At 43.3% G+C, this 24,245-nt stretch overlaps 3 protein-coding genes and 1 pseudogene across 3 annotated transcripts; 3 read left to right on the forward strand and 1 right to left on the reverse strand.

Moving 5' to 3' along the window:
- Positions 1 to 390: 390 nt before the first annotated feature.
- Positions 391 to 3,673, forward strand: LOC136455590 (uncharacterized; annotated as a pseudogene).
- A 1,843-nt stretch (positions 3,674 to 5,516) lies between these two features.
- On the reverse strand, positions 5,517 to 13,177 carry LOC136454061 (phosphatidylserine decarboxylase proenzyme 2-like). Its single transcript, XM_066454616.1, has 21 exons — positions 12,849 to 13,177; positions 12,600 to 12,679; positions 12,182 to 12,206; positions 12,019 to 12,078; positions 11,662 to 11,730; positions 11,301 to 11,393; positions 11,157 to 11,207; positions 10,465 to 10,548; positions 10,282 to 10,373; positions 10,026 to 10,181; positions 9,822 to 9,906; positions 9,606 to 9,717; positions 9,088 to 9,188; positions 7,701 to 7,748; positions 7,384 to 7,530; positions 7,163 to 7,258; positions 6,979 to 7,053; positions 6,785 to 6,877; positions 6,304 to 6,390; positions 6,152 to 6,202; positions 5,517 to 6,027 (listed from the first exon to the last, which is right to left on the reverse strand). Exons 1-21 carry the CDS (start codon positions 13,050 to 13,052, stop codon positions 5,884 to 5,886), a joined length of 1,953 nt encoding a protein of 650 aa, XP_066310713.1. The 5' UTR covers positions 13,053 to 13,177; the 3' UTR covers positions 5,517 to 5,883.
- Positions 13,178 to 15,257: 2,080 nt separating this feature from the next.
- On the forward strand, positions 15,258 to 17,467 carry LOC136454062 (NAD(P)H-quinone oxidoreductase subunit O, chloroplastic-like). Its single transcript, XM_066454617.1, has 6 exons — positions 15,258 to 15,554; positions 15,642 to 15,697; positions 15,830 to 15,895; positions 16,108 to 16,149; positions 16,316 to 16,375; positions 17,185 to 17,467. The coding sequence occupies exons 1-6, from the start codon at positions 15,332 to 15,334 to the stop codon at positions 17,212 to 17,214; spliced, it is 477 nt and encodes a 158-aa protein (XP_066310714.1). The 5' UTR covers positions 15,258 to 15,331; the 3' UTR covers positions 17,215 to 17,467.
- Positions 17,468 to 20,383: 2,916 nt separating this feature from the next.
- LOC136454063 (probable gamma-secretase subunit PEN-2) lies at positions 20,384 to 22,227 on the forward strand. Its single transcript, XM_066454618.1, has 2 exons — positions 20,384 to 20,734; positions 21,835 to 22,227. The coding sequence occupies exons 1-2, from the start codon at positions 20,431 to 20,433 to the stop codon at positions 21,996 to 21,998; spliced, it is 468 nt and encodes a 155-aa protein (XP_066310715.1). The 5' UTR covers positions 20,384 to 20,430; the 3' UTR covers positions 21,999 to 22,227.
- The last annotated feature ends 2,018 nt before the right edge of the window (positions 22,228 to 24,245 follow it).

Below are 24,245 nucleotides of genomic sequence, written 5' to 3' on the forward strand. Positions count from 1 at the left end.
GGAACCATCAGTATCCTCGTCCCCAAAAAGTTTTTTATAACTTTCCAGTCTAGAAGCATGATCTTCCATCAGCTCATCCCAACGATCCACCGAGGAATTAAGCACAGTGAAATTCAGTACCCGATTAAGAAACCCTAATAATGAGAATTATGTGAAACAAAAGACAAAAAATCAGATCAACAGAGAAATATTTGATAACCTTGAACATTATTTCAGAAGCAACATCCATCAGATATTTCTTGTTCAACCTCTGGGAACAACAATACCGATATGTAACTCCAAATTCCTCACAAAACTCATCAAAGTTACCTGCAAAATTGCACAGGCTATTGGATCCACATGATTTGTGGTTTTTTACTGCTTTGTTGTCCCACTTACAAATATTGTACAATGTGTTTTGATCCAGACGACATTATTTTGGCTAATAATTTTGAAGAGCCTTTTAGCGATATATATGGTAAAGGTGCCTGGAGCGAACTAAGCGAAACAGTTGCCTCCAACGTACATGAGAATATCGTTGCAGTTGCTTCATTCAGTGGTGATTTTACAGTACTGTTCTTTTTACTATCTCATACATGTATCTGATCACAACTAACTAGTGATCAATTATGTATGCAGGAGAAAAAAAGGTTTTTTGCATGCACTTCATTGAATGGAATGGATGTACAGCTATTCTGACTACAGCGAGCTTGACTAGAGATTCTCATTGTGGATATGGGATTGTGAAAAACTTGAGGGTTGGTGCTTCTAGCTGTCATGTGATCCCTGTTCTTTTTATGAATCAATCAATGAAGTCTTAATTCATTTGCAGATTGAAGTGCTGCTTCCAAGCAAAAAACGAGCAGCTGGGATATTGCAACATTATAATTTACATTACAATATTCCTCTAGTCAGGGTCAACGATTACCGTCCTAGCCATAGCCATTCACTAAAAATTCAACATCAGTTGCTTAAGGACTGTGAAGTAGTAGCTTTGGGATGTATCTTTAAATCCGGCGAATTAATGGCGTCAAGAGGGGAAAAGGCTTGCATGTTGTACACATATGATTGCAAATTTCTTATGTTTTCTACATGTACAATCACTAAAGTAAGTCTGATATCTTCTCTCCTGTTATTACACGGTTGATAATCATGGTTGCATTGGACTGTGTATTAATGAGTTAATTACGATATCTGTTCGACATTTCCAATGAAGACTTCTCCTTTTACCTGTTAGGCCGGCATTGGAGGGCCCCTTCTTGATTTTGATGGAAATATTGTTGGCATGAACTTCTACGTACGACAACTACGCAAGTGGAACCCCGTTCCTACCATGCGACGTGATCCTCAATGTCCTGGGACATTTTAAGAAAAAAAGGTATGCCTATTTCTTTTTGGGTATATTTAAGTGCTTGTCATGTAATGTATTTAGGTCTGGAGGATTTACAAGAGTTGTGTAAGCAATCTATTATAGAAGGTTCTGTAAATTAAGCATCATTAATCAATTAAATATCTTCTTTGGTGTGTTTTGTAGGACCGTTGATGAAGCTGGCCTTGATGATTATGCATCTACTAAGCTTGACTGGACTATTGCTGGTGATTGCAGTGTCATGCTTGATAGGTATTCTGGTGCATCTAATAATTATTACTATATAAGTTCAATGTTGGATGACATTACATTGTTGCCATATCATTGAACTACAGTTGGCATGTGCCCTTGCCGACTTGGTATCGTCCTAATGATCTGAAAAGGCATGACTACAAAATGGAACTAGAAATGTGAGGTCCCGTAAAATATTCTTGTGAATGGAGTGACATCATCACATGAATGGGGTGACATCATTGCAAGTTTTGAAGGCATCAGCATCACGTCCTACTCCATTGATTTACTATCTTCATATATCTCATCTGATGGACCTGTTTGGGTTGTGCAACTGACAAGCATCCAGAAGTGACCTTTTTGCCACACGTATGGCGCCCTATTTGTGAACTGTTACTATTTTGGGCTTAGCTGTGTAATTATACTTGGGCTCTCTGCTTACGTTGTACTACATGTCATATTCGTAATCAAACCGTTCAGGTCCATGTTTAATTTACTCGACGATGGTGCTGCCTTGTTTAATGCATTTGGGAACACTTAGGTTATGGAGTACCATTCAAGAACTGAAATGTGCCATGCTAATTTTTAAATGGTATTCCATTGGCACGTGGCTTTGATAGTACAAAGTGCAGCGCTAATGGTTTTTGTACTGGATGTTGCCATTTGAATCAAGTTCGAACCAAAAACTCGCCCTCCCGGGATGGTGCCACCACATAGGGGCAGCGTGACCTAGTCTACAGGGACCACATGAAGATATGGTGTCAACAAGACCAAAGGAACATTGGCCCATCTTCTATTGAAAGCTTGCCCAAATAGCATCATGTTTATTTTTTTCTCAAAAACGCAGAAAAGCTACGCTTCATTATATTAATAAGATAATAAAAAGGGGTAAGAACCCATACAACACAACACACTAACTAACGCGCCCGTGACAGAGAAAACACGACCACAATAGACAGGGCGCTAACCACCCGGAGCGAGGGCATCCACAAGAGGGATAGTCCTCAAGCCTCCGCCAAAGACCACAACCTTCTGTCATCTTCTGCACCATCAAAAACACATCTGTTGCGGTGTGTCCATAAGGTCCAAGCTCCCAGGATTATGAGAGAGTTGATTCCTTTCCTTACCATGTCACTAGCAGCATTGCTCACTCTCTCCCACCACGAGTGAAAGGATGTTTCTGTGGACTGCAGGGAAAAAGCTTGGAGTCCAATCCGAGAAAAGAAGCGGAACCAAAACAACATCATGTTTACCATTACAGTGTTTCCGATCTGTGATATTTAGAACGAATAGTTAAATTTGAATTGATAGTAAATTTACTTCAGGAAATTTCATAATTATGTCCGACAAATAGTATTTTTCAATACGTGTCCTTTGTGAGCGAAAGAAGATTATAAATCAAAAAAAAATTGGTACATTACGCCTAGAGATATTAATAGGCGCAGACCATGTACTAATAGTTAGCTAATAGCTCATAGCTACACATTAAAAAAAATAGCTCATAGCTAATATTAGCTAGCTAACTATTACGTCCATGGTCTGACCCAACTCTTAGCTAATATTAGACATGTTTGGATCATTAGCTAACATCAGTTGCTTAAGGATTGTGAAGTAGTAGCTGTGGGGTGTATCTTCGAATCCAGCGAATTAATGGCCTCAAGAGGGGAAAAGGCTTGCATGATGTGCACATATGATTGCAAATTTCTTATGTTTTCTACATGTAGAATCACTAAAGTATGTCTGCTATCTTCTCTCCTATTATTACATGGTTGATGATCATGGTTGCATTGGACTGTGTATTAATTAGTTAATTACGAAATTACCAATGAAGATTTCTCCTTTTACCGGCCTGTTATAGGCCGGCACTGGAGGGCCCCTTCTTGATTTTGACGGGAAATTTGTTGGCATGAACTTGTATGACAAGTACGCAGATGGAACCCCGTACTTAAAGTGGGACGCGAACCTCCATGTCTTGGGACCTTTTGAGAAGAAAAAAAAAGGTATGCCTTGTTCTTTTGGGGTATTCAAGTTCTTGTTGTTATGCAGTGTATTCAGGTCTTGAGGATGTACAGAAGTTGTGCAAGCAATCTATGATAGCTGGTTCTGTAAAGCATCATAAATCAATTAAATATATTCTTTGGTGTGTTTATTAGGACCATTGATGAAGCTGGCCTTGATGATTATGCATCCAATAAGCTTGACTGGACTATTGCTGGTGATCGCAGTGTCAAATTTAATAGGTATTTATTCTGCTGCATCTAATAATAATCACTATAAGTTCAATCGTACTATAAATTTATGGATGGCATTACAGTGTGGCCATATTGTTGAACTATACTACAGATGGCCTGTGCCCTTGCCGACTTGGTATCGTCCTGATGGTCTGAAAAGGCATGACTACAAAATGGAACTAAAAAATGTGAGGTCCCGCAAAATATTCTTGTGAATGGAGTGACATCATTTCAAGTTTAGATTAGAAAGCATCACGTCCATTTCTACTCCATTGAATATTTGAATTACTACCTCTTATCTGATTGATCTGTTTGGGTCGACGAGCATTCAGAAGTAACCTGGTGCCATATGTACTAATCTTTTGGTGTTTGTTTAACTAATTGACTAGAATACTCCTGTATCACGCCGCCGCCTGCACCATTTCAGAAATGACACAAGCGGCATGCCAAGTCTTTATTCTTAAATGGCTTCTTCTTTTTTTTGAACCTATTGACATTTGGCTTTGACAGTTCAAATTACATTTGTCTTTATTCCTAAATGCTAGTGTAGTTCTTGGTCATCACAGTAATTTGTTATATATCCGATCGGAAGCTTTTGTTATCTCCTAGGGCTTGTTCAGATACCCATGGTGATTGGTGAATGACATATTATTATTTGAACAAGCCATGCAACTGCACGTTTAGTCAGTATCGTCACAGCAGAAACCAGCGATCAGAGCCTGAGAGCTAATAAAGCATAGGCTATTATATGGACAATCACCTGCAGGGTCAGCGGTGGGCAATGCAAAGAAAAGAAGCCACGAGAGCCCAAAAAAAAATGCAAGGTGCTAAATATCACCACCAGTGATATTTGTGACGTAAGCATATAGGTCACGCAGTGCTGACCACGTGCTACGTTATTTCTTGAAAGCTTGGTACTTGGAGGCACCTCCACTCCACTCTCCCAGTCCCATATAAATATGGCCAAATGGGTGTTTGCCGAGAGCATCACCTGGCATTCCAAATTTCCAATTTCAAACACGAGAGCAGTCAAGACTGTCAAACAAGCACACAAACGCCCAATCGTCAGGAGAACTGGAGCAGCAGACCAGAGCCCATATGGGACTCTCCTGCATGCCATCGCTCGCCAAGGTGTTCCCCAAGAAGCCATCCTCACCATCTTCGTCTTCCATCAAAGACTCTCATGACAATAATATCACCAAGAAGCAGCAGGAGAAGCAACAAGGAGTGAAGCAGGATGAGGGGAAGAAGAAGGAGCAGAGGAGCGATCTTGACAAGGCTGCCTCCACCACTCCCTACTTCCCCTTCCATTCTAGGCCAGGAATCCTCTAGTCTGCCTATCCTCGGGTAGGAAATTCATGTACTGTATTGGTAAATCCTAACTAATTGGTTTTGGAAGATGTGCCATTTATGATCTGGAGTATCATATACAGGCCCGGTGTCTCATGATTAGGACTTGAGAAAACTGTTAAGGTGGTGTTTAAATCTAGGGATAAAGTTTAGGGATGTCACATGTGAGTTTTCGGATAGTAATAATAAAACAAATTACAGAAGTCCACAGTAATCCGCAAGACAAATTTATTAAGCCTAATTAATCCGTCATTAGCACATGTTTACTGTAGCACCACATTGTCAAATCATAGACTGCTTAGGCTTAAAAAAATTCGTCTCACAAATTAGTCACGATCTGTACAATTAGTTATTTTTTTAGTCTATATTTAATACTTCATGCACGTGGTCCAAACATCCGATTTGATATATAGTAAACTTTAGGGGGGGAACTAAACAAGGCTTAAGTGCAACAATCTTGTGAGTCCACATCAAGATGCGTGGATCAGTATGATTCTAGTTAACATCTGGCACTAAATGCTACTGTATGTTTCAAATCTTTGTTTTCTAACTGTTCACTTGAGCTTATTCAGCACTATTTTTTCGCATAAGCCAAATTTCAGCATAAGCGAACAGGGTGCAAGTGGCAGTTGCTAGTTGCAAATACACCCTACTGTTAACCTGCACGCAATTTACAGCTATGTAACATGGAGGACGTCCTAATTGTATCACATATTACCTACGTCATTCAAGCGAAAATTTCTGCAGATCCGGGACCTGCAGCCCCTTGTTCCTTGTCGAGACGCCCAGAGTCATACCAACAGAAACAAGGGTTTCCAGTGACCTTTCGCTGTTTGCCACAAGATCAGCATCAAATTGGATCGCATCCTGCCACGCAGAGTCAAAGTTTCATGAGCAATAATTTCGTTTTAGAATCTGCATGTATGAGTGGCAACAATTTTTTATGCATAAAATGGACAAATAGTTAGCAAGCAGAGAAGCATGAGAGAACCTTCTCGAAGACGCATATCACTGTGCTCCCTCCAAAGGAGAAATACCCAAACTGGAAGAGAGAAAAAAAGATGGAACAGATAATTTTACACCTTCACACAAACATCAGAAGAAATTATCACAATATATTAAGAGGAAATGCATGAAAAATACCTCATCTCCTTTGTGGACGTAGTCACCCTCTTTTTTCAAGAACGTGATGCTTCCTACCATGGTTGCTCCAATCGCAACAAATGCTACCTGAACCATGCCATCAGGAACAAGAAAAGTCATTGCATGATGAGTAAAGGGCAGCTAAGCTTCAGGCTGTATTGACTTTATAATCAGTTCATCTCAAAGAAACGGTAAACAAGTGAATCATAAAATATATTTTGACATTCGTGTTGCTCCAAAAAAATATGCAGAAAGACCCTGATAAACAATCAATTTTAACATACATTGACAAATTCAACTGTAGCATCAGATCAGACCAGTTCGAACTATTCAATAAATACTAGGGAAGATTCTAAACTACATGAGCATTGCACACCCTTTTCTGTTGAGTTTGCTGACAACTTTAGGAGGTAAAATTAATCCAATATTCAATAAAAAAAATTGATCCAACATAAGAATGTAAAAGAGAAAAAATGCAAACCTTTCCAAACTCGGAAGTTGATATTATTGAGACAACTCTTTTATTCTCAGTGAATACATTGCAATACTTGCTATTCACAGCAATGGGATTGACCTGTCAAATGCAAATAGACCAGCATCAGCAAGATGCTGAGAAATGACAAGAAATTTATAACACAAACATGCCGATATACTTCCGATACAAGTATTATATACCGTGTACAGGCACCCAGGAATTTCCACAAATTTCTCCACAGTTCCTGAGACTGGCACATGAAACCTATGGTAATCCTGCACATTACAAAGTGTTAATACTCATGATTCCAGAGTATATTTTCGACAAAACATTGAGCTTTTAAAAGTAAGGATTTTATCTTAACAAGGAGATTAAAATCTGTACCTGAGGTGCGAGCCGGAAAATGACCAATGATCCATTGCTTAAAGCATCTGAGTGCACACTGGTCCCTAGGAGACCCTCAATTGAAAATTTGCGGCCCTAGGAACAGAAGGATACTACAGTGAGACATCAACTAAACATTCTACCATATGAAGGATCACGCGTTGTGCTTTGCATGGACATGTCTCAATAAGTCTCATCTCTTAGTCAACTAGTGCCTTTACCTTGATCCAAAGCCTTGTGCTCTCATCAACGGAACTGAAAGCCATTAAACGGCTATCAGCAGCACAAGTAGCAACACTGTCTTGGTCACCATGTGCAATTGGTCTGGCACCAGGCTTCAGACCTCTAATGAAAAATTCATTAAAAGTCTACAAAGAAAAAAAAAACTAATTCAGCCCATACATAAGACTTTTCAAAATCAAATCAAATGTGCCATCCCATCAATGTCTATTATTACTTCATTCCAAAAACATTGGTGTCATAGGAAGTCCAACAGATAGTAAACATGATGGCTTGAATTACTACTATAGATACATACCTTAAAACTTTCAATAGGGTCCTTGACCTCATCCATATTAATTTGACCCTGCAGTTATATACAATGTATATCTAAGTTGACAACAATGGTTTATATAAATGCAAATGATCAAACTACATTCAGAATTTCAGATAGATAAGCAACAAAATGGATCAACAGGTAAATATCAAGACCAAATGGCTAGCATTTTAGCAAGACTCAACAGAGATAGTCAAGCTATTGACGAAGACTCATCCATGGACCAAATTCCCACACAGTTAAGGTTGAGCTGAAAAGATAACAGATAAAGACTGATTTTTGCTCCCAAAGAAAAAACAAATGAAGAATGGATTTTGTATTACCTCCAAGGACTCTATGTAAATTAAAAAATAGAAATTGAATGGGGAAAAGGGTTTGTTGTTCTCCTGCTTTTGTGTTTTCTATCATTCACCAAAAGCAGGCCTTCAATAACCAGTATACATTTCTGGGATCACACCTTCACATAGCGGATATTCTATATATATCTTTGCACCATTTGAAGGATAGGAAATTGTTGTGAAAGCTTCGAAAAAAGTACAGTATTTTTTAGAATTTTGTTGTAATTTAAAGTTTTATTCCATATATATCCAAGGACAAGGACTTTTAACTCCATACTACTTATGTTACTTGAAAATTAAAAGTGAAACAACTAAGTGCTGGAATTAACACGGCTCTGACATATAATGATTTGTGTATCTTGTAAGTGTTGGCACAGAAAACCCCTGCACATGTGAGCAATCAGCTCACCAGCACACTAACACTCACTCATGGCTAGAGGTAGAATAAGATGAGAACAGAGCACACACAGCACCAGCACCAGCACTGAACTGAACTCTGAATGTGTTGCAACTGAACTTTTCATTTCTATGACCAGAGTATATATACAACTCTTGTACCAGCTATAAGGTACACAAGAGTATGGCTGAGATCAGCCCCAACTACTCCTACATGGCTGAGATCAGCCACTACAACTAGTGGCCTATTGCCATACATCTACTTGTACTAACTAGTACATGAAGTAGTTGGCCTATTGCCATACTTCAGCAGTAGTCAGCAGAGCTGACCGATTGCCAACTCTACTGCTGCAGCAAAACAGAAGAGAGGGGCAGCAGCAGATTATCTTACAGTAAGTGCATTTTCATGGTAATATGGAAAGAAAATAAGAAAAAAAAAATACAGATAAACAGCATATGAGCATAACTCAGGCAGAAGCTGGCAGTGGTAGTAAGAAATTACAACATAAACATAGGACCACAGAATATTTCCACATCACATCATCTCTAGGGTTCGTTAAGTTTGCAAATCATGTGCAACTGTGCATGTACTTCATCAAGAATTAAGTAAAAAAAGGTTTAGTCATACTCTGCACCTTAAATAACTCAAGGAACTTGGGAATATCTTTTGCAGATTCCGGTGAGTTCATCTTTTTTCCTTGCTTCTCAGATAGGTTCTTCAAGAGGTCTTTAGCACCTGCATGACAACATTGTGATTACATTGAATGAATCTGTACACTGGCTTCTAAGTAGCCCATAGTTATCTAGGTTACTCTTGCCTACAGACTACAGACTACATAAGCACAAGGGGGTGACGAGCTACAGGAATTTTGTCTTCCCTTTTAAATGCAAGATTGTAATTGGTGACCAAACAGTTGGTTTCTTGTTCATGACCTGCTTCAGCAACTAAATATCGATTGCAGGAAGCTTGTTGTACATCACAACAGGTCAATTCGCAAACCAGCATTCTTTAGTATGATTCCATGGTTCCATCCTTAGGAGTGAAGCAAATACAGATCATTTTCGGTGAGTCTGTCTAGTGGACCACAGCATATGATCATCTAAATTAATAGTGGGAACATGAGACGAACTAATATTATTCGATATAACATACCTGTATTTATAAGAGTGAGGCCTACTTTTGATTGGTATAAAGCCCTCATGGACAATACAATTTTTCCATCAATAACTTCTTCGACTATCCTCTTTGTTCGCCGGTCAAAAACCTTATATCACAGCATTGATTTAATGAAGGGCACAGTACAACTGCCATATCTCACATCACTCAAAACTTTTAAGTTAATCTACCATATGGAACAACTTAACACACCAGAATATGTGAAGCTGTAGAGCCGGAGCGCAAACCAACATCATATGTGGAGTAATGTGCCCATTCACTGAGCTTGAACATCCACCTGCAGATGACAACTATGTGACTATAGTATAACTTGCTCATATTTTCATGATATTTCATAATAAACAAGATAAAATGGCAGAAATAAGACTAGACACATCAATAAATGAAGCATCTTACCCATAAGAAGCTTGCTTGTCAGTTAGAAATCCACCAGTCATAATCTGATTACCAGTTCCCTCATCAAAGCAAAGTGTCATATGTATCATATCATTTATGTTATCATATTTCCCAAGATCTTCACCACAGACAGGGCAGTTACTTATAAGTGGTTCTCTGAAAAAGAGGGCAGCATAATCAATGATACAGCTATACTTACGAGATAAGCAATAATTAATTTCAAAACATAACAAAATACAAAGTAGCAAATTGTTACTTTTCTTGTTGATCAGCCAGTAGGGCTGCCAGTTCATCTATGTCAACTATGCCATCACTATTTGTATCTGCTTGACGGAAAAGCTCTTCAATCTAATGTATGAAAGAAATTAATAAGATGCACTCAACAGAAGGGACTGAATACAGGGAACATACTCTCCAAGAAAATGGAATGGAGTCTAACCTTTGCAACTGCTAATTTATTACCAAAAGCTTTCATCAAGTCTGAGAACTCAGATAAGGAAAGTGTTCCATCTTCATCATAGTCCTGTTGCAGTGCAGGAAATGTTATGTCTTGCAGGGTGGAACACAAAGAAATAAAGGCAATACACACAAAAAGAAATTGACGAGCATCATATTCGAAACCATTACAATGATACGCAGCTCTCCTGCGTACTCGAGAAAAAATATTCGAAAGCATTCAGCAACATTATGATCACTGGGCATTAAAGAATATTGTCTTTGAGTCGGACACTTGGTAAAAGCAACAGCAACAACAAAATTAGATGAGGTGCAACTGCAGTAAATAAGGCATATTATAATACAAGCACACTCATTGCAGAGCATTGTCTTTTAGTCAAATGCGCCGAGTCCTAAATGTTTTTTTAATACAAAAATCATCAATCCAGGACATCCCAACAATTTTTCCTTTCAATTCTGCTGAAACCCTACCTCAGTTCTTAGTTTAACTGCTGCAGTGCCAATGCACTCACTTGTTACAGCTAAAAGCTATTAATATGATTCATATCTAAATATCATGAGCACAAAATTAGTTAAAAATAGCATGAAAAACGTTGGCATGTTCCATTCTTCCAATGATGTGATTTGTAAGTAATAATCATATATGAAGACATGGTATCAGTATTAAAAGAATACCACTATAGCTAAGACACGGCGGGCAAAGCTTTGTTCTGTTTCAACAGGGTCCTGCAATGGAATAAATGGACAAAAATAAAATCAGTACATGAACGGTGCTCTGTGAGTTCTGATAAAAAAAGACAAATAATCAAGAACAGTTACTTCGATGTGACAGGAGATGGATACGCTGCCCACGTTAGTATTGGGTGACGATGGGTCCAACAGAGGAAGGTCCTCAGAGTGTTCCTCCAAGTCCTGATACGGAAAAATTCAAGTTCAGGAGCATTCCCAACATAATATCTACATTTGAAAAGGAAAAGAAAGCTTCTAGTCTTAATCACCAACAAGCGGAAATAGTGTCTCCAACTTTAAAAGACACAAAACATTCCCTAGGGTCTACTCTAGCTAACTGGTATGCAGCCGACTAAACTGAAGAGGACATGAGCCTCTCCAAAAGAAAATAAGAAATAGCCCGTGTAGGGAGACAAATATGACTTAAGGATGAGATGAACAATAGTGTTACCTTAGTAAGCATTTCGAAGAGATCAACTTCGCAGTAACCAACCAGAGTATTCTTTGAAAATCGGTTCGTCTGCAAAGTAGAAGGAATGCAAAGTCACTGTCTATATATTTTAATATTTACTTTACCTCCATCAATAAAAGTAAAAGCTGTAAAGGTACTGTCTATATATTGTAATATAACTTTACTTCCATCAATAAAAGTCTGTCCACCAATAATTTGCTTGTTTAGAAGCATGAGTATAAATAAAATGATTACACTGTAACAGAAAACCATACAGGTAAGCACGTAGATAGCATGCTTTTAGTTAATCCAAGGGCAGCACTCAACATGCTTTTAGTTATTCCAAGGGCCACATACCTCAAAAACAGAGATACGTGCGATATGAGGTCCATTTGTCTCTACTATAACTTTCTTCTCCTGCAAATTTATCAGCACTATGGTAACAATGCTTAACTAGATGAGGAAAGCAATCTTAAATTGACATTTCAGTAGGTTCACAGAGAGTGTGAGGCTCACTCACCGAGTCCCAGACAGGCCTGTGCGTACTGCAAGAAAAGAAAAAGGTTCACATATTCGAATCCAAAACTGGTACTAGTATGGATAGTAATGTCTCACTACGGTGGTAATAAATGCATTTCAAAATTATTTTTTTTAAAAAAAAAGTACAGGCAAAGCCATTCACAATATGAAATGCATTTCTTAATTAGAAGGATGTACAGGCAAAGCCAATTCACAATATGCAGTGGATGGTAACTGGCTGTGGTAGTTTTCAGTGAACCCGCGTGGAAGTTAAAATTTACTACAATTCGAGGGACACAACACAGCACACAGACATGAGAGTGAGACAGGAATATTCTTGCAGAGGAATGGAATGGAATGGACATAGGACAAGTATCGAGTAGTAAAGGTAGTGAAAGGAAAAAGCAAGGACGACGCACTTGTCGGACGTCTCGGTGCGGTACGTGCGCTCGCCGAGCGACAGGCACGCGAAGAACTTGTCCTTGAACTGCATATCCGCCTGTCCCCACCAACCGAATGAGAGGATCAAACACGGAGCGTCAGAGATGCGATACGAATCAAATCCACGGATTCCGCTTCCACTGGCCGCATCAAAGCGGAACGAAACATATCGTAGGCACTAGACTACTAGCACGTAGCAGCGGAGTTGCAGCGCGCAGCCTACGTACCTTGACTATCCGGATGCGCGCGATGCCGGCGAAGTCTTCGGCGGCGAGGGCCTTGGCGGAGGCCGAATCGTCGCCGTTGCCGCGGCGGCGGTGGAGGCGGTGGCGGAGGCGGCGGCGGAAGCGCGCGAAGCGCGAGGGCAGCACCTCGCCGTCGCCGTGGCCGTCGCCGGCGCAGCCATTGGGCCGCGACGCCGCGTGGCCCATCCGGTTCGGACAAGTTGGTGAAGACGAACCGCGCGCTCCGCGGGACCGCGGCGTAGTGGGTGCGGGGCTGTGGGCGTCAGATGGGGAAGTTGGAAGAGTCGACGCCCGCTCACCAATGCCAAAGCCGAGTCCCTTTTGCACGCCGGCCGGCACGCGTCGTCGACTCGTCGCCTGCCCGGCCGCGGTCCCAAACGCCAGTTGCTCGCTCACTGGATCCACAAGTCAGCGGAGTTTCGCCGGCCGGCGCCTTCTCGCCTCCGCTGACAGACACTGCAGTGTGGTCCCCAGAACCGCTTTTCCCTGTTCCGCGAAACCTGCCGTCGGAACTCGGAATCTCTACAGGTCGACGGTGGATATGGGTTGGAAGTCAAACCTGTGCTGATGGCGTTGTTGGACAGGAAAGATCCACACGCCTCGCTTTCTTTCACCTGGGCAGGCAGCGCCCTGTTTCGTCTGGGCCCATGGCTGAAAATAGTAATTTAGAAAAATATTGTTTGTTGGTTGAAAAAGTACGATTTAGAAGTCAAACATGTTCAAATAAACATGTGCTGAAAAGTACAACTTATAAATCAAATAAGCTCAAATAAACAGTGTCATGCTCCTCCACTGCTGCCTCCATCCATGGCGATGGATGGACCATGTCCCTCCGGACTTTGGAGTTTGGAGTTTGTTTTTTTTTTTTTTCTGAATGGGAATCGGCCGCTTCTTGGTGCTGACAGTCCAGGACAGCAGCAAAAGGAGACGATGATTTGTGACGTGATGCGCGATTATATAAAAAAAATTATCAGCAAACCCTTTTCTCGTGCACTTGCATTTGTTCACACTTTCTGCAATGGGATTAGCTAGTATTCTAAGCATATATATACACATGCTGGCTCAGCATAGTAGCTGGAGTTGAAAGGAGGTGTCTTTTTCACATGTTTATTTATGGTTCAAATTCTTACGGGTTAAGGAACCGAAAATGCAAGACTTCTCATCCCAAGAATACAGGCATGATTTTTTTTTTTGCTACAAACAAAAACAATGAAAGCAATGAGCAACAAGTCCACTAGTAGAGTAGGCATACAAGGAAAAGTCAAAAGCACTGTTTGTTTCCACGGCAACTGTGCGTTTCAGTCAAATAAGCTAGAAAAGCCCGCCAAACACATGGTGACCCCCCGCTCATTGCAATCGCGCGTCCGCATTGTAATATCGTCCGTAGTGTTGTTCGAAACATGACCTCATACCGGCAATTTGAAAAACGCGACTCGTGTTTTTCCCACCCGCTAGTGCGCTCGCCCCCTCCTCCTGTGCGGGTGCTCCTTCCCCACCACCTCCTCCCTCCACCTCACCGCCTCCCTCCTGACAGCCGATGGCCTCCTCCCTACCGATAGCCGGTAGCCAGCGGCCTCCACCGAGCTCCAGGATGCCAGCACGCCCCACCAGGCTTCGGACTCCCGCCTGAGCTCCTGCCGGCCGCCTGCCTCCTGATGTGGAAAATAAGAAAGGAATTGTGTACAATGGCAATGTACAACAATTTAGAAAAGGGATGTAGCGTAGCTTGGTAGCGCGTTTGTTTTGGGTACAAAACATCGCATGTTCAAATCCTATCATCCTTACCCATTAATTATCTCTTCTTTTATGGGCAGTAGTGGGGAGATCGATTGAAGTAGTGGGTATAACTTGAATTTATGGATACTATACAGACGTGAGACACGTTAGGAATAGAAAAGGATTTTTTTTTTGTTTTGAAAGCGCTCTTAGTTCAGTTTGGTAAAACGTGGGTCTCCAAAACCCGATGTTGTAGGTTGGCTGGATCCCGTGGAGGCTCCGTCCGTCCTCCACCAAGCCGCCTCCCTCAGGGTCCCGCCGGCCTCTAGTTGTCGAAATAATCTCCATAGCCAAGCGTCTAATTTATTCAAACATCAGTTTCTCTAGATCGTTGTAATGTTGCTCAGCTTATAAGCGAGACTTGGTAAAGTCAAACGGGGCCAAAATTAGGGAGCTCCAGCGGTCCATTTCCACGGTGAAAAGTGGATGCAGGAGCTGGGCTGTATAGGCTTGGGCGAGCTAGCTATGACCCATCAAAACGAAACTCACCTGCTGGGCTATTCAATCCATCTCGTGTTTGATACGGCCCGTTTCGCATCAGGCCCGATTTGTACAGCGCGCGCGTCCCTCTCGCATGATCACATCCGCCTTATCCGTCGCGGTGCGGCTCTCGTGTGGCACATCGCGCGTCCGGACAGACTTGCATTGGCTGTTGCCACCCACCAAGCTGAGCAATCCCTCGCCGCGCCATGGAAGCCCTCGCCTCGGCGCCCCGGGCGCTCTTCCCGCGCGCGTCCCCGGCGGCATTATTGGTCGCGACGGCGGCGGCGGCGGCGGCCCGGCGCCGTTGCGCCGCTCCCGTCTGCAGGGCCTCCGCGGCGGCCGGGGAGGAGACGCCGCCGGCTGCTCCCAAAGCAGCAGACGCCGCGGCGGCGCCCAAGAAGATCCTCAAGAAGAAGCCGGTCTACTCGAGTAAGACGACTGACACCACCGCTACTTCCTCTAAACTGAACTGGTCTCAACTTTGGATGCTTGCTTCTGGCTCGTGCATGCATGCAGTGAAGAAAGGGCAGATTGTGCGCGTCGACAAAGAGAAATACCTCAACAGCATCAACGTCAGTAGTTCAACTAAAAATTTTACAAAATCTCTCGTTCTCGCATTGCAGGCGCTACTACAACGTATATACTTAAGCTGAGTTGCCGAGTCGTGTACATGCCTGATCTGTGTGCACGTTGTATGCTTTCAGTATCTGTCAGTTGGACACCCGCCCTTCTACAAGGGGCTGGACTACATATACGAAGACCGCGGCGAGGTGATTAGTTAATTTGCCTTTGCCACAGTCACAATACTTGCTTGCTAATTATATACAGTGTATGCTTGCTCATGTACTGATGTACCTGCTGATCGTCGATCACCTCATCAGCACAGTGCATGGTAGCAGCTGCTAGTGTTTCGTTCTTAATTTGCTAGATAGATAGATCATATCTTCTCGTCCTTTAATTTGCTACCAACCAACGAGTGCAGGTCTTGGACATCAGGAACTTTGAAACCGGAGAATACGCCCTGGTAATTCCTCGTTAATTACTTTACACAGCTGCAGGCTGCTTCAGTTCATGCTTTCTGCCTGCAGTACTATGTTCAGATTAACGTGTGTCTTGGTGAGATTGGTTTTCCTGACGAGTGAATGAATGTAATGAAAAAGAATTCGTCTTCCTCTCTCTTTTGCATTCAGATCGCTTGGGTAGGGATTCCGACGCCACCGGCATGGCTACCAACATACATGCTCATCAAGGTAGTATCTTAATCTACTACTATCACTTGACATTCTGTTCTGCTGCGTGTGCCTGCAGTCTGAATAAATAAATAGAAGTTAGTAGTAGTAGCAGGTTCAGGCATGGGCGGACCCAGGCCTAAGGCCACTAGGGCCGTGGCCCTAGTCATGGCGCGGTAAACCCCTGAATAGCTAGCTTGGGAACGCAAACCAGGCCTCCACAAGGGACAGTCACATCGCAGGCCTCGCTTCATAGCTCGTTTGTACTTCGATCTATCTCGCATCTGCCGACGCACGCCGGAGGCCGGAGCCTTCCCTCGTGACCTTGCCCCTCGCCCTTGCCGCTTCGGGCCTTAGGAGCTCGATTCGGGACAGTGCACGACTGGGCAAGCGGCTGTGCCAGGCAGCAGGTGCACGCATCAATGGATTCAGCCCTGAGCCGCTGAGCGCTCCCGTGCGGCTGCTGGCCGGTGGCCCGATGCCACTGCGCTGCGCACGTGCGCAGTAGGGCAACAACGTGCTTACACGCAAGCTACCGCGTAGCAGCACAGGTGCAGCTGGGTGCTCGATCTCTTCTGGTTCCCGCGTAACAGCACAGTTGCAGCTGGGAGGTGGATCTGTTCTGATTCGTTCTTGTCCCTAATTTCCCAATTCCGACCCTTCCTATATGGTGTATATTTCGCTACTGAATTTTGGCCCTAGTCTTTCCCAATTCCTGGGTCCGCCACTGGGTTCAGGTACTGAAACCAATTGCCAATTTGCATTGCATCATCAGGAAACTAAACCACTCATCTCTCACTGTGTGTGGCTTGTGATTTGTTGCATTGCAGTCGGACAAGCTCGACTACGAGAGGATATGAGATGGCCGGCGCCTGGCGGCCCTCGCAGTTGCAGGGCATCGTAGCACACCACCGCCAAGCCATGCTCCGTCGGGTTAGGACACGGTGTTGTACATAGATGCCAATGCCAACACAGTCGAGAGGCAATTCTGCCATTCTGGCGTTACTCCACCTCGGCTGAAAATAAGGAAGACATCGAAAGCGACGATGACAAGATTCATAATTGCTGTTGTACAGCACTTCTTATTATAATATAAACACACATTTCGTACTACCTTTCATGCCACGTGACTTGTCACGGCCAATTTCATAATCAGCGAATTAGTTGATGATTATTTCGTGAGAATCATAAGCTTAATTGGGCTGTTAACATTTAATTAGTGTTTAGCACTTTAGCCTCATCACCGACTGAACTGGCCACCTAGCATTAGGGATTAAAACAAACGGAAATGAACGGAAAAAACAGGAACAAGACTAGGATTGTTAATTAGGAATGAGAATGAAAAGGGGTATTGTTATAATGCTATGGTTTAATATGCCCATGACTCGAAGTGCATCATGGGCTTCTTGATGCCCTCTCGTGAGGATTTCCAAATTTTGGAACTAACGTTTTGAAGCGACGACCTTACGCTACAATAACAACCACTAAAATATATCTTAGATATTGTTAATGCAGATCTATCCTTCCTAAATACGAGATCCCGCAAAATATGTATGAAAACATTTCGTCGTGCTTCCCATCATGTTTTCGTATTTTTCCGCAATCGTCTCAGGCATCAACGAATTTTGTTTGCATGGGTTATACGTGGCTATCTGGCGTAGCTCCTCACTCAAGCGTTTTAACCAAACATACCCTAAATGTCACCGTAGTGTCATGCACGTACCGCCACACAGCTGTGGTACCATGAAATCGTCATGGTGTTAATATCAACTCCAAGAGTTCTCCTAAATTCTAATGTAGAGGGCATCCTAACAAAAAATCTCTCTAAAATATTTCTCTCTAATAGCTCGTCTATATAAAATAACATATAAGTATAAGGTGGACAACATGTAACCCAAAATTTGAGGAAAAGAGAAGACGATCTAGGATCCGTTAAATAGGATGTTGGATATGGGAGCGTGAATTTTTTTTCACATAAACATTAATTCTAACTTCAAGAGATGGATGCGAGAACTCTTAGAGGCCTGTTTACACAGCTCTTCCATGTTTGGAAAAACTTAGATTGATTTAGCAACATGTCATTGCATTTTTTTAACATTATTGAATGTAACCTATGGTGTTTTGGTATTATAAAAAAAACTTACATATCTTGAAGGGCTTCAAAAACTAGAAAACCTTTTTTGTGAAGGTTGACGGGCAAAAACCATCCTATTTAACTTATTTGATCGAAATGTACTTGTAACTAAAAATAACATGTACTGTAAAATTAATTTTAAATAAAAACTATTTAGACAATATAATTGTAGAGAAAACCTTTTTCTTAGCTACTAGGCTAGTATAATCTTCCACTGATTATTCATATATATCATTTATCATATACACCTAGAAAGTGCCATTCAATTCGAACCTGTATTTTTCACTCGTATGATGCTATCTTGTGAAAGTTAATTAAATTTTTATATGTTCCTACCTAGGGTCTGTTCGATAGCCATGACTACTACTCCCTTCGTCCCATTATGTGACATTTTAGCTCTGTATCAAGTACATCAAAGATTCTTTGAATCTGTACATGGGGTCTGTCCACATGCATGGAGCTTTGAATGAATCTAGACCTCCAAATGAGATGCCATAACGTCAAATAAAGTGGAACAGAGAGAGTAGTTATTAGTTGAGACTAAAATTAACCTAAATTGGTTGTAATTAGCTAGCTAGTCGGCTAATAACTAGTTGAAGACTCAGCTAAATAATTAACCCCACCTATTAGCTACCAGCAAGGCTAGTGCCTAGACGGTCCGACCCCAGGCCCGTATCTGGACGCAGCTCCCGTTCGACGCACTCTCAGCGTCTTGTCCCATCCCCCGCGTAGAAGCGCGTCCGCCGCACCCACATAACAGGGGAGCCCGCACGCTGCACCTGCGTCACCACGCAGGGCCTCATCCTCGCCGCGCCCGCGTGGCCGTGTCACCTGCGGCGTGGCTCGCAACAACCTGGTCGTTCTCCACAGCCAGGTTCTGCACTCCCTACGCTGTACCACAAGCTTCTGCTCTAGGACCTCCGGCGGGGGCACCGGAGACAGCATGTCGTAGGAGAACGGGCCACGTACGCCAGTGCAGACGTAACCCTGCGCGTCCTCCGGTGGAGTGCTGTCGCTAGCTTACCAGCCGACGCCGCCATGGCCCCCGCGCTAGCTCTCTCTTCCTCGCTCAATAGCCCTACTTGCAGATCTACTTTTGTAACATTCATATGAAACAATTGCAACATACAGTCGAAAATAGATGAAACATTTAGAACATACACTTGCAACATATACCCATTGAATATATGCAACATACGGATAAAAACACTTAAAACATACGTCAGAAATAAATGAAACATGGAACAAACTCTTGCAGCATACGTGCATAGCTATTCCAACATCTGCAACATCCGGATCAACCTTTGCAACATCCATACGAAACACCTGCAACATACCTTTAAAATACCTGAAACATACATTTACAACACACGTTTTTAGCGCAACATGACACGGGCGGTGCGGCGAGCTAGCGCGGTGGAGACGGTCACGACAGTGGATGGCGGCGCCCCCGCGTGGTGGAGGCAGTTGCAGCAGGCGGATGGAGGTGCCTCGGCGCGGAGGAGGCAGTCGCGACGGGCAGAACAAATCCGCGTGGCGCGGTAGAGACGGCTGTTGCAGTCAAGGCGCGTAGCACGGGCGGGCGTGAATCCTTGCGAGCGAGGGCACGCGGCATGGGCGGGCGCAAATCCGAGCGGGCGAGGGCGCTCGGCGCGTGCGGGAGTAAGCAGAGCGAGGCGTCCGGATGGATGGCCGCCCGCTTCCCAACATTAGCGATTAGCTATTTTGTTTAGATGCACTGATGCTAATTTTAACTAGTTTTTAGACCTCGTATCAATAATCAATATGACCTTAAATTTGAGATTTACGAATCTTCAAAAAAAAAATGGGAGCTACAACTTATTACAAGCGGAGAAAGAAAACCAAAGACAACAACAGTTACAAGAGGGAGAAAAGTAATAACAAAAAAAAACTCGGAGGAAAGGAGAAGGGGAAGAGAGCAATGGAGACGAGGGTCGCAGGAGTGCCCGAAGACGAAGAGTCCGGTCTCCTCCCCCGCCCATCCGCCGCCGGCCGCCGGCCGTCCTCCCGCGGCCCCCGCTTCCCGCCTCCACCGGCGGCCTGGGCGACCGTGGACGGCCCCCTCGGGCTGCCGCTGGAGGACGTGGAGGGCCACGCTCGCCGCTTCTTCCTCTGGGGTTTCGCGTGCCTCCCCTTCCTCTGGGCCATCAACTGCTGCTACTTCTGGCCCGTCCTCCGCTCGTCGGCAGCGTCCTCGCCCTCCGCCTTCGCTCCCATCCGCCCCTGTGAGACTACGACCCCTTCCTCGTCTCCTCTCTTCCTTCTCGCGCGTGAGATCTGATGCTTCGTGATGCTTGTATGTGGCGCGTTGGGGATTTCAGCTGCTCTTAATCGTAATTTAGGTTTGAAATTGTTCCGTGCTGTATTGACTCTAGCATCACTTGGGATGTTGGATGTCGGATGCTGAAATATTCCCATTATCCTTGCAAGCGTGTACTTGTACAGGAGTTCTTCGGAGAGTAGTCGTCCTATGACGACTCTGGATGGATCAGTTTGATTTTATTTTATTTTTGTTCAAACTGAGGCTACAGTCGAATGACCTTTAGTTCAGGGAAACATCAATTCTATCTTTATAGAATTAAGTTACATACATTTGGAAGCTAACCCAGCTTGTACAAACTACAAAGTAATTAGGTTTATATATGATCATATTGCCATGCTTTCTTCAAATTGCATCATTGTTTTTGTATTGTCATCTACAAAATCAAATACTCGAGTAATTTTGGGAAGATACAACATACCCATTTTCTTGTTATGAAGATTGCACCGTTGTTTCAACCAGTTTGAGGCTTCTCAGTGGCATACTGTTATGTGCTACGAGTTGTTATGAGGTTCACTGGGATACTCCTTGGATAAGAGATAGATCCAAGAATATATTTTTTCCCATCTGAAAAGGCTTCCACATTCTCACACCTCTCGAGTCTCGAGGATATCTGTCTGGTTCAAATTCAATAGAACCACAATACTCACATGTGCTAAACAGTGTTGATCTCTACTTTTTTTTTTTTTTTTTTTTTTTTTGCTAAACAGTGTTGATCTCTACTTGTTTGTTGATTGGATACAATAATTGTAAGGTTGTGATTTCTTTGTAAACTGTGTATAATCAGAAAAGAAATATTATAATTAGAGGTTATTTGGGTTTAATTGGTCCTCTGCCTTGTCATCAGAACTGCCATCCTCACCAGTTTAACTGCATTATAAATGTTATTCTTTCACTTCTCTCACACGTTCAACTGTTACCCTCTCTATCCTGGTTAGATGTCAATGCTATTACATCTCACGGTGGCCATTTTCAGCTTCTTACATATGTGAGCATCTTTTGCAGATGTTGTGCGATCGGCAATTGGCTTCACCATCTTCTCTGTTGTTCTGATCACCTGGGCCACGACATTTATTGTTGGAGGCGAGCAATTATTTGGACCAGTATGGAATGATCTAGTGATGTACAATGTCGCCGACAAGCTTGGCATCACTGGATTCATGGGATGAGCCTGCGATGTCCTCACTTTGACTGGACTTGCTCCAACCAAGCGTGGAATGATCTGTTTTATGGATCTTCCTAGGAATTGCTACTATCTGATGTACTGTATTATTATTGTCGACCGCCTGACTGGTTAGAACGATGTTTAGCATGGCCTGTGTTGTAGAAAGAATATGGATCGATGATTATGATGATAAATTGAACTCAATCTGATGGACAATGTTTTTGTGTTGGAGACGTCCTGGGATGCACTTTGACATATGACCTTGCACTGAGCAGTGTGTTGTGTTGTGTCCAATTTTGTGGAAGCCATGAGGCCATCAGACATTTTTTAAATCCAATTGCAACAAATAGGAAAACGAAATGCATCGCCAGATGAACTGAATGGTCTGGAATCGAATGGTCTGGAATCGAATCGAGAACGGAGCGCTAGCTGCAGACGCTGTAGTTTGATTAGGATTTCAGAACTCGGCACTGCACCTAGGCAACGGAATGCACCTCTGATCCAACGATAATGCTGTGGTAAGGACGTCTGTCTCCGGACGGACGCTTCCATTGGTGGGCTAAGACACTGGCCCAACACTCTCCACTTACGTATCCGCTCATCTACTCGCCCCACCCCCAATCATATCCGCTCGTGAGCCCCGTCGTCCATTTCTCTCCATTTGCCGCATTGTCGCGTCCGCACCGTCACGGTGTGCTCCAGCGCGACCACGCTGCCACGGCGCTCTCCACCGCACTCGACCAGCCGCCGTCCTTCCAACGCCACGGCCCGCCGCGCCATCCTTCCTCTCCACGGGCCATCCGCCTGTTGTGGCGTTCTCCATTCCGCCAGCAGCCTTCTCCACCGAAGCTGCACGCCACTCCACAGCATCGTGCTCCACGTCGGTGTCGAGCTCCACATCAACGAGCCTCCATTCTTCCAAGCGACAAGCAGATGTTGCGCTGAAAGCGCATGTTGCAAGCGTATTTTTAAGTGTTTCAGATGTTTTAGAGATATGTTTCAAGTGTTTCATACGGATGTTGCAAAAGTAGATCGGAATATTGCATATGTTGCAATGGTTGTACACGTATGTTGTCCAATGTTTCTTCTATTTTCAGACGTTGTTGCAAGTGTGTTTATCTAGATGTTACATATGTTTCACACATATATTGCAAGTGTTTTATCTTGGATATTATGTATGTTTGCAATGATTTCCAAGTGTATTCAGGTGTTTTTGCAAATGCTTCAGACACACGTTTCAAGTGTTTTATATGGCTTCCTTTGTATGTTGCAAGTGTTTGCAAGTATTGCATCTAAATATTTCAAAAGTAGAACGGGTGCTCCAAATAGGATGCGCGTGGGAAGGGGGGGGGGGGGGGGGGGCGCAAGCGGTCCTCGCGCGGGTGACATGGCCCCCGCGTGGACATGCGAAACGGGGCACGAAAACGAACTGCAACTGCAAGCTTCCGTCCGGACGTTAGCAGTGTCGCTGATCCAGGAGGTTTTCTACGTGATGGCTGATACATCATCCCTAGGGGTGGAGGTTTTTTGGTTTTTATTTTTGATAATGCAGATTTCATTACTCATCTGAGCTAAATCGCTGATCAGGCCTCTATGAACTGAGGCATAGCAAGAGGTCAAGGTTTTTTGGTGCCATTCCAAAACCCAAGCTACGTTGCATATATTCAGTCAGAAGCCCAACAGAGAAAAATCGTAATAGAAAAGAAAGAAAAAGAAAAGAAATGCTAGGTTTCCATTTGGGCTCAGCCCAGGGTTTTCTCTTTGGCCCAGCCGAAAAAATATCAGAAAAAAAATCCTAATAGAAAAGAAAGAAAAATAAATGCTGGACTTACATTTGGGCTTAGCCCAGGTTTTTCTTTTTGGGCCAGCCGAACAAAAATCAGAAAGAAAAGATGAAAATAATAAATGCTGAGCTTCCATTTGGGCTCAGCCCACGGTTTTTTATGGGCCCAGCCGAACAAAAATCAGAAAACAAAAGTAAGAAAAATGCGGTGACCGTGGATCGAACACGCTCTCCCAACTGAGCTATCCCCGCTTTTATGATTTTAACTTCTTTTAAATTTATTAGTATTTGAATGTGCTCAGGCAGACTTTGCCGATCCAAAATTGACTTTGATCCACCCAATTCCATTTGGACGGACGTTCATCCATTTTTAATCTAGCGAACGATATCTAGCCGCTGCGATGTATACCACCTGATCACGTGGTGAGGTCCATCTTGCATCTAGATTCACTCCCTTCTATTTTCCCA

The sequence above is a fragment of the Miscanthus floridulus genome, chromosome 5 (assembly GCF_019320115.1).
Source record: "Miscanthus floridulus cultivar M001 chromosome 5, ASM1932011v1, whole genome shotgun sequence".
Classification (NCBI taxonomy): Eukaryota; Viridiplantae; Streptophyta; class Magnoliopsida; order Poales; family Poaceae; genus Miscanthus; species Miscanthus floridulus.

Coding starts and splice junctions, on each gene's coding strand:
- LOC136454061 (XM_066454616.1), bottom strand. CDS start 13,052: ATGGGCCACGCGGCGTCGCGGCCCAATGGCTGCGCCGGCGACGGCCAC. Junction 12,207..12,599: donor CGCACCGAGACGTCCGACAA/GTGCGTCGTCCT, acceptor CTTTTCTTGCAG/TACGCACAGGCCTGTCTGGG. Junction 11,208..11,300: donor CCATCTCCTGTCACATCGAA/GTAACTGTTCTT, acceptor ATTCCATTGCAG/GACCCTGTTGAAACAGAACA.
- LOC136454062 (XM_066454617.1), top strand. CDS start 15,332: ATGGAAGCCCTCGCCTCGGCGCCCCGGGCGCTCTTCCCGCGCGCGTCC. Junction 15,555..15,641: donor GAAGAAGCCGGTCTACTCGA/GTAAGACGACTG, acceptor GCATGCATGCAG/TGAAGAAAGGGCAGATTGTG. Junction 16,150..16,315: donor AAACCGGAGAATACGCCCTG/GTAATTCCTCGT, acceptor TTTTGCATTCAG/ATCGCTTGGGTAGGGATTCC.
- LOC136454063 (XM_066454618.1), top strand. CDS start 20,431: ATGGAGACGAGGGTCGCAGGAGTGCCCGAAGACGAAGAGTCCGGTCTC. Junction 20,735..21,834: donor CTTCGCTCCCATCCGCCCCT/GTGAGACTACGA, acceptor CATCTTTTGCAG/ATGTTGTGCGATCGGCAATT.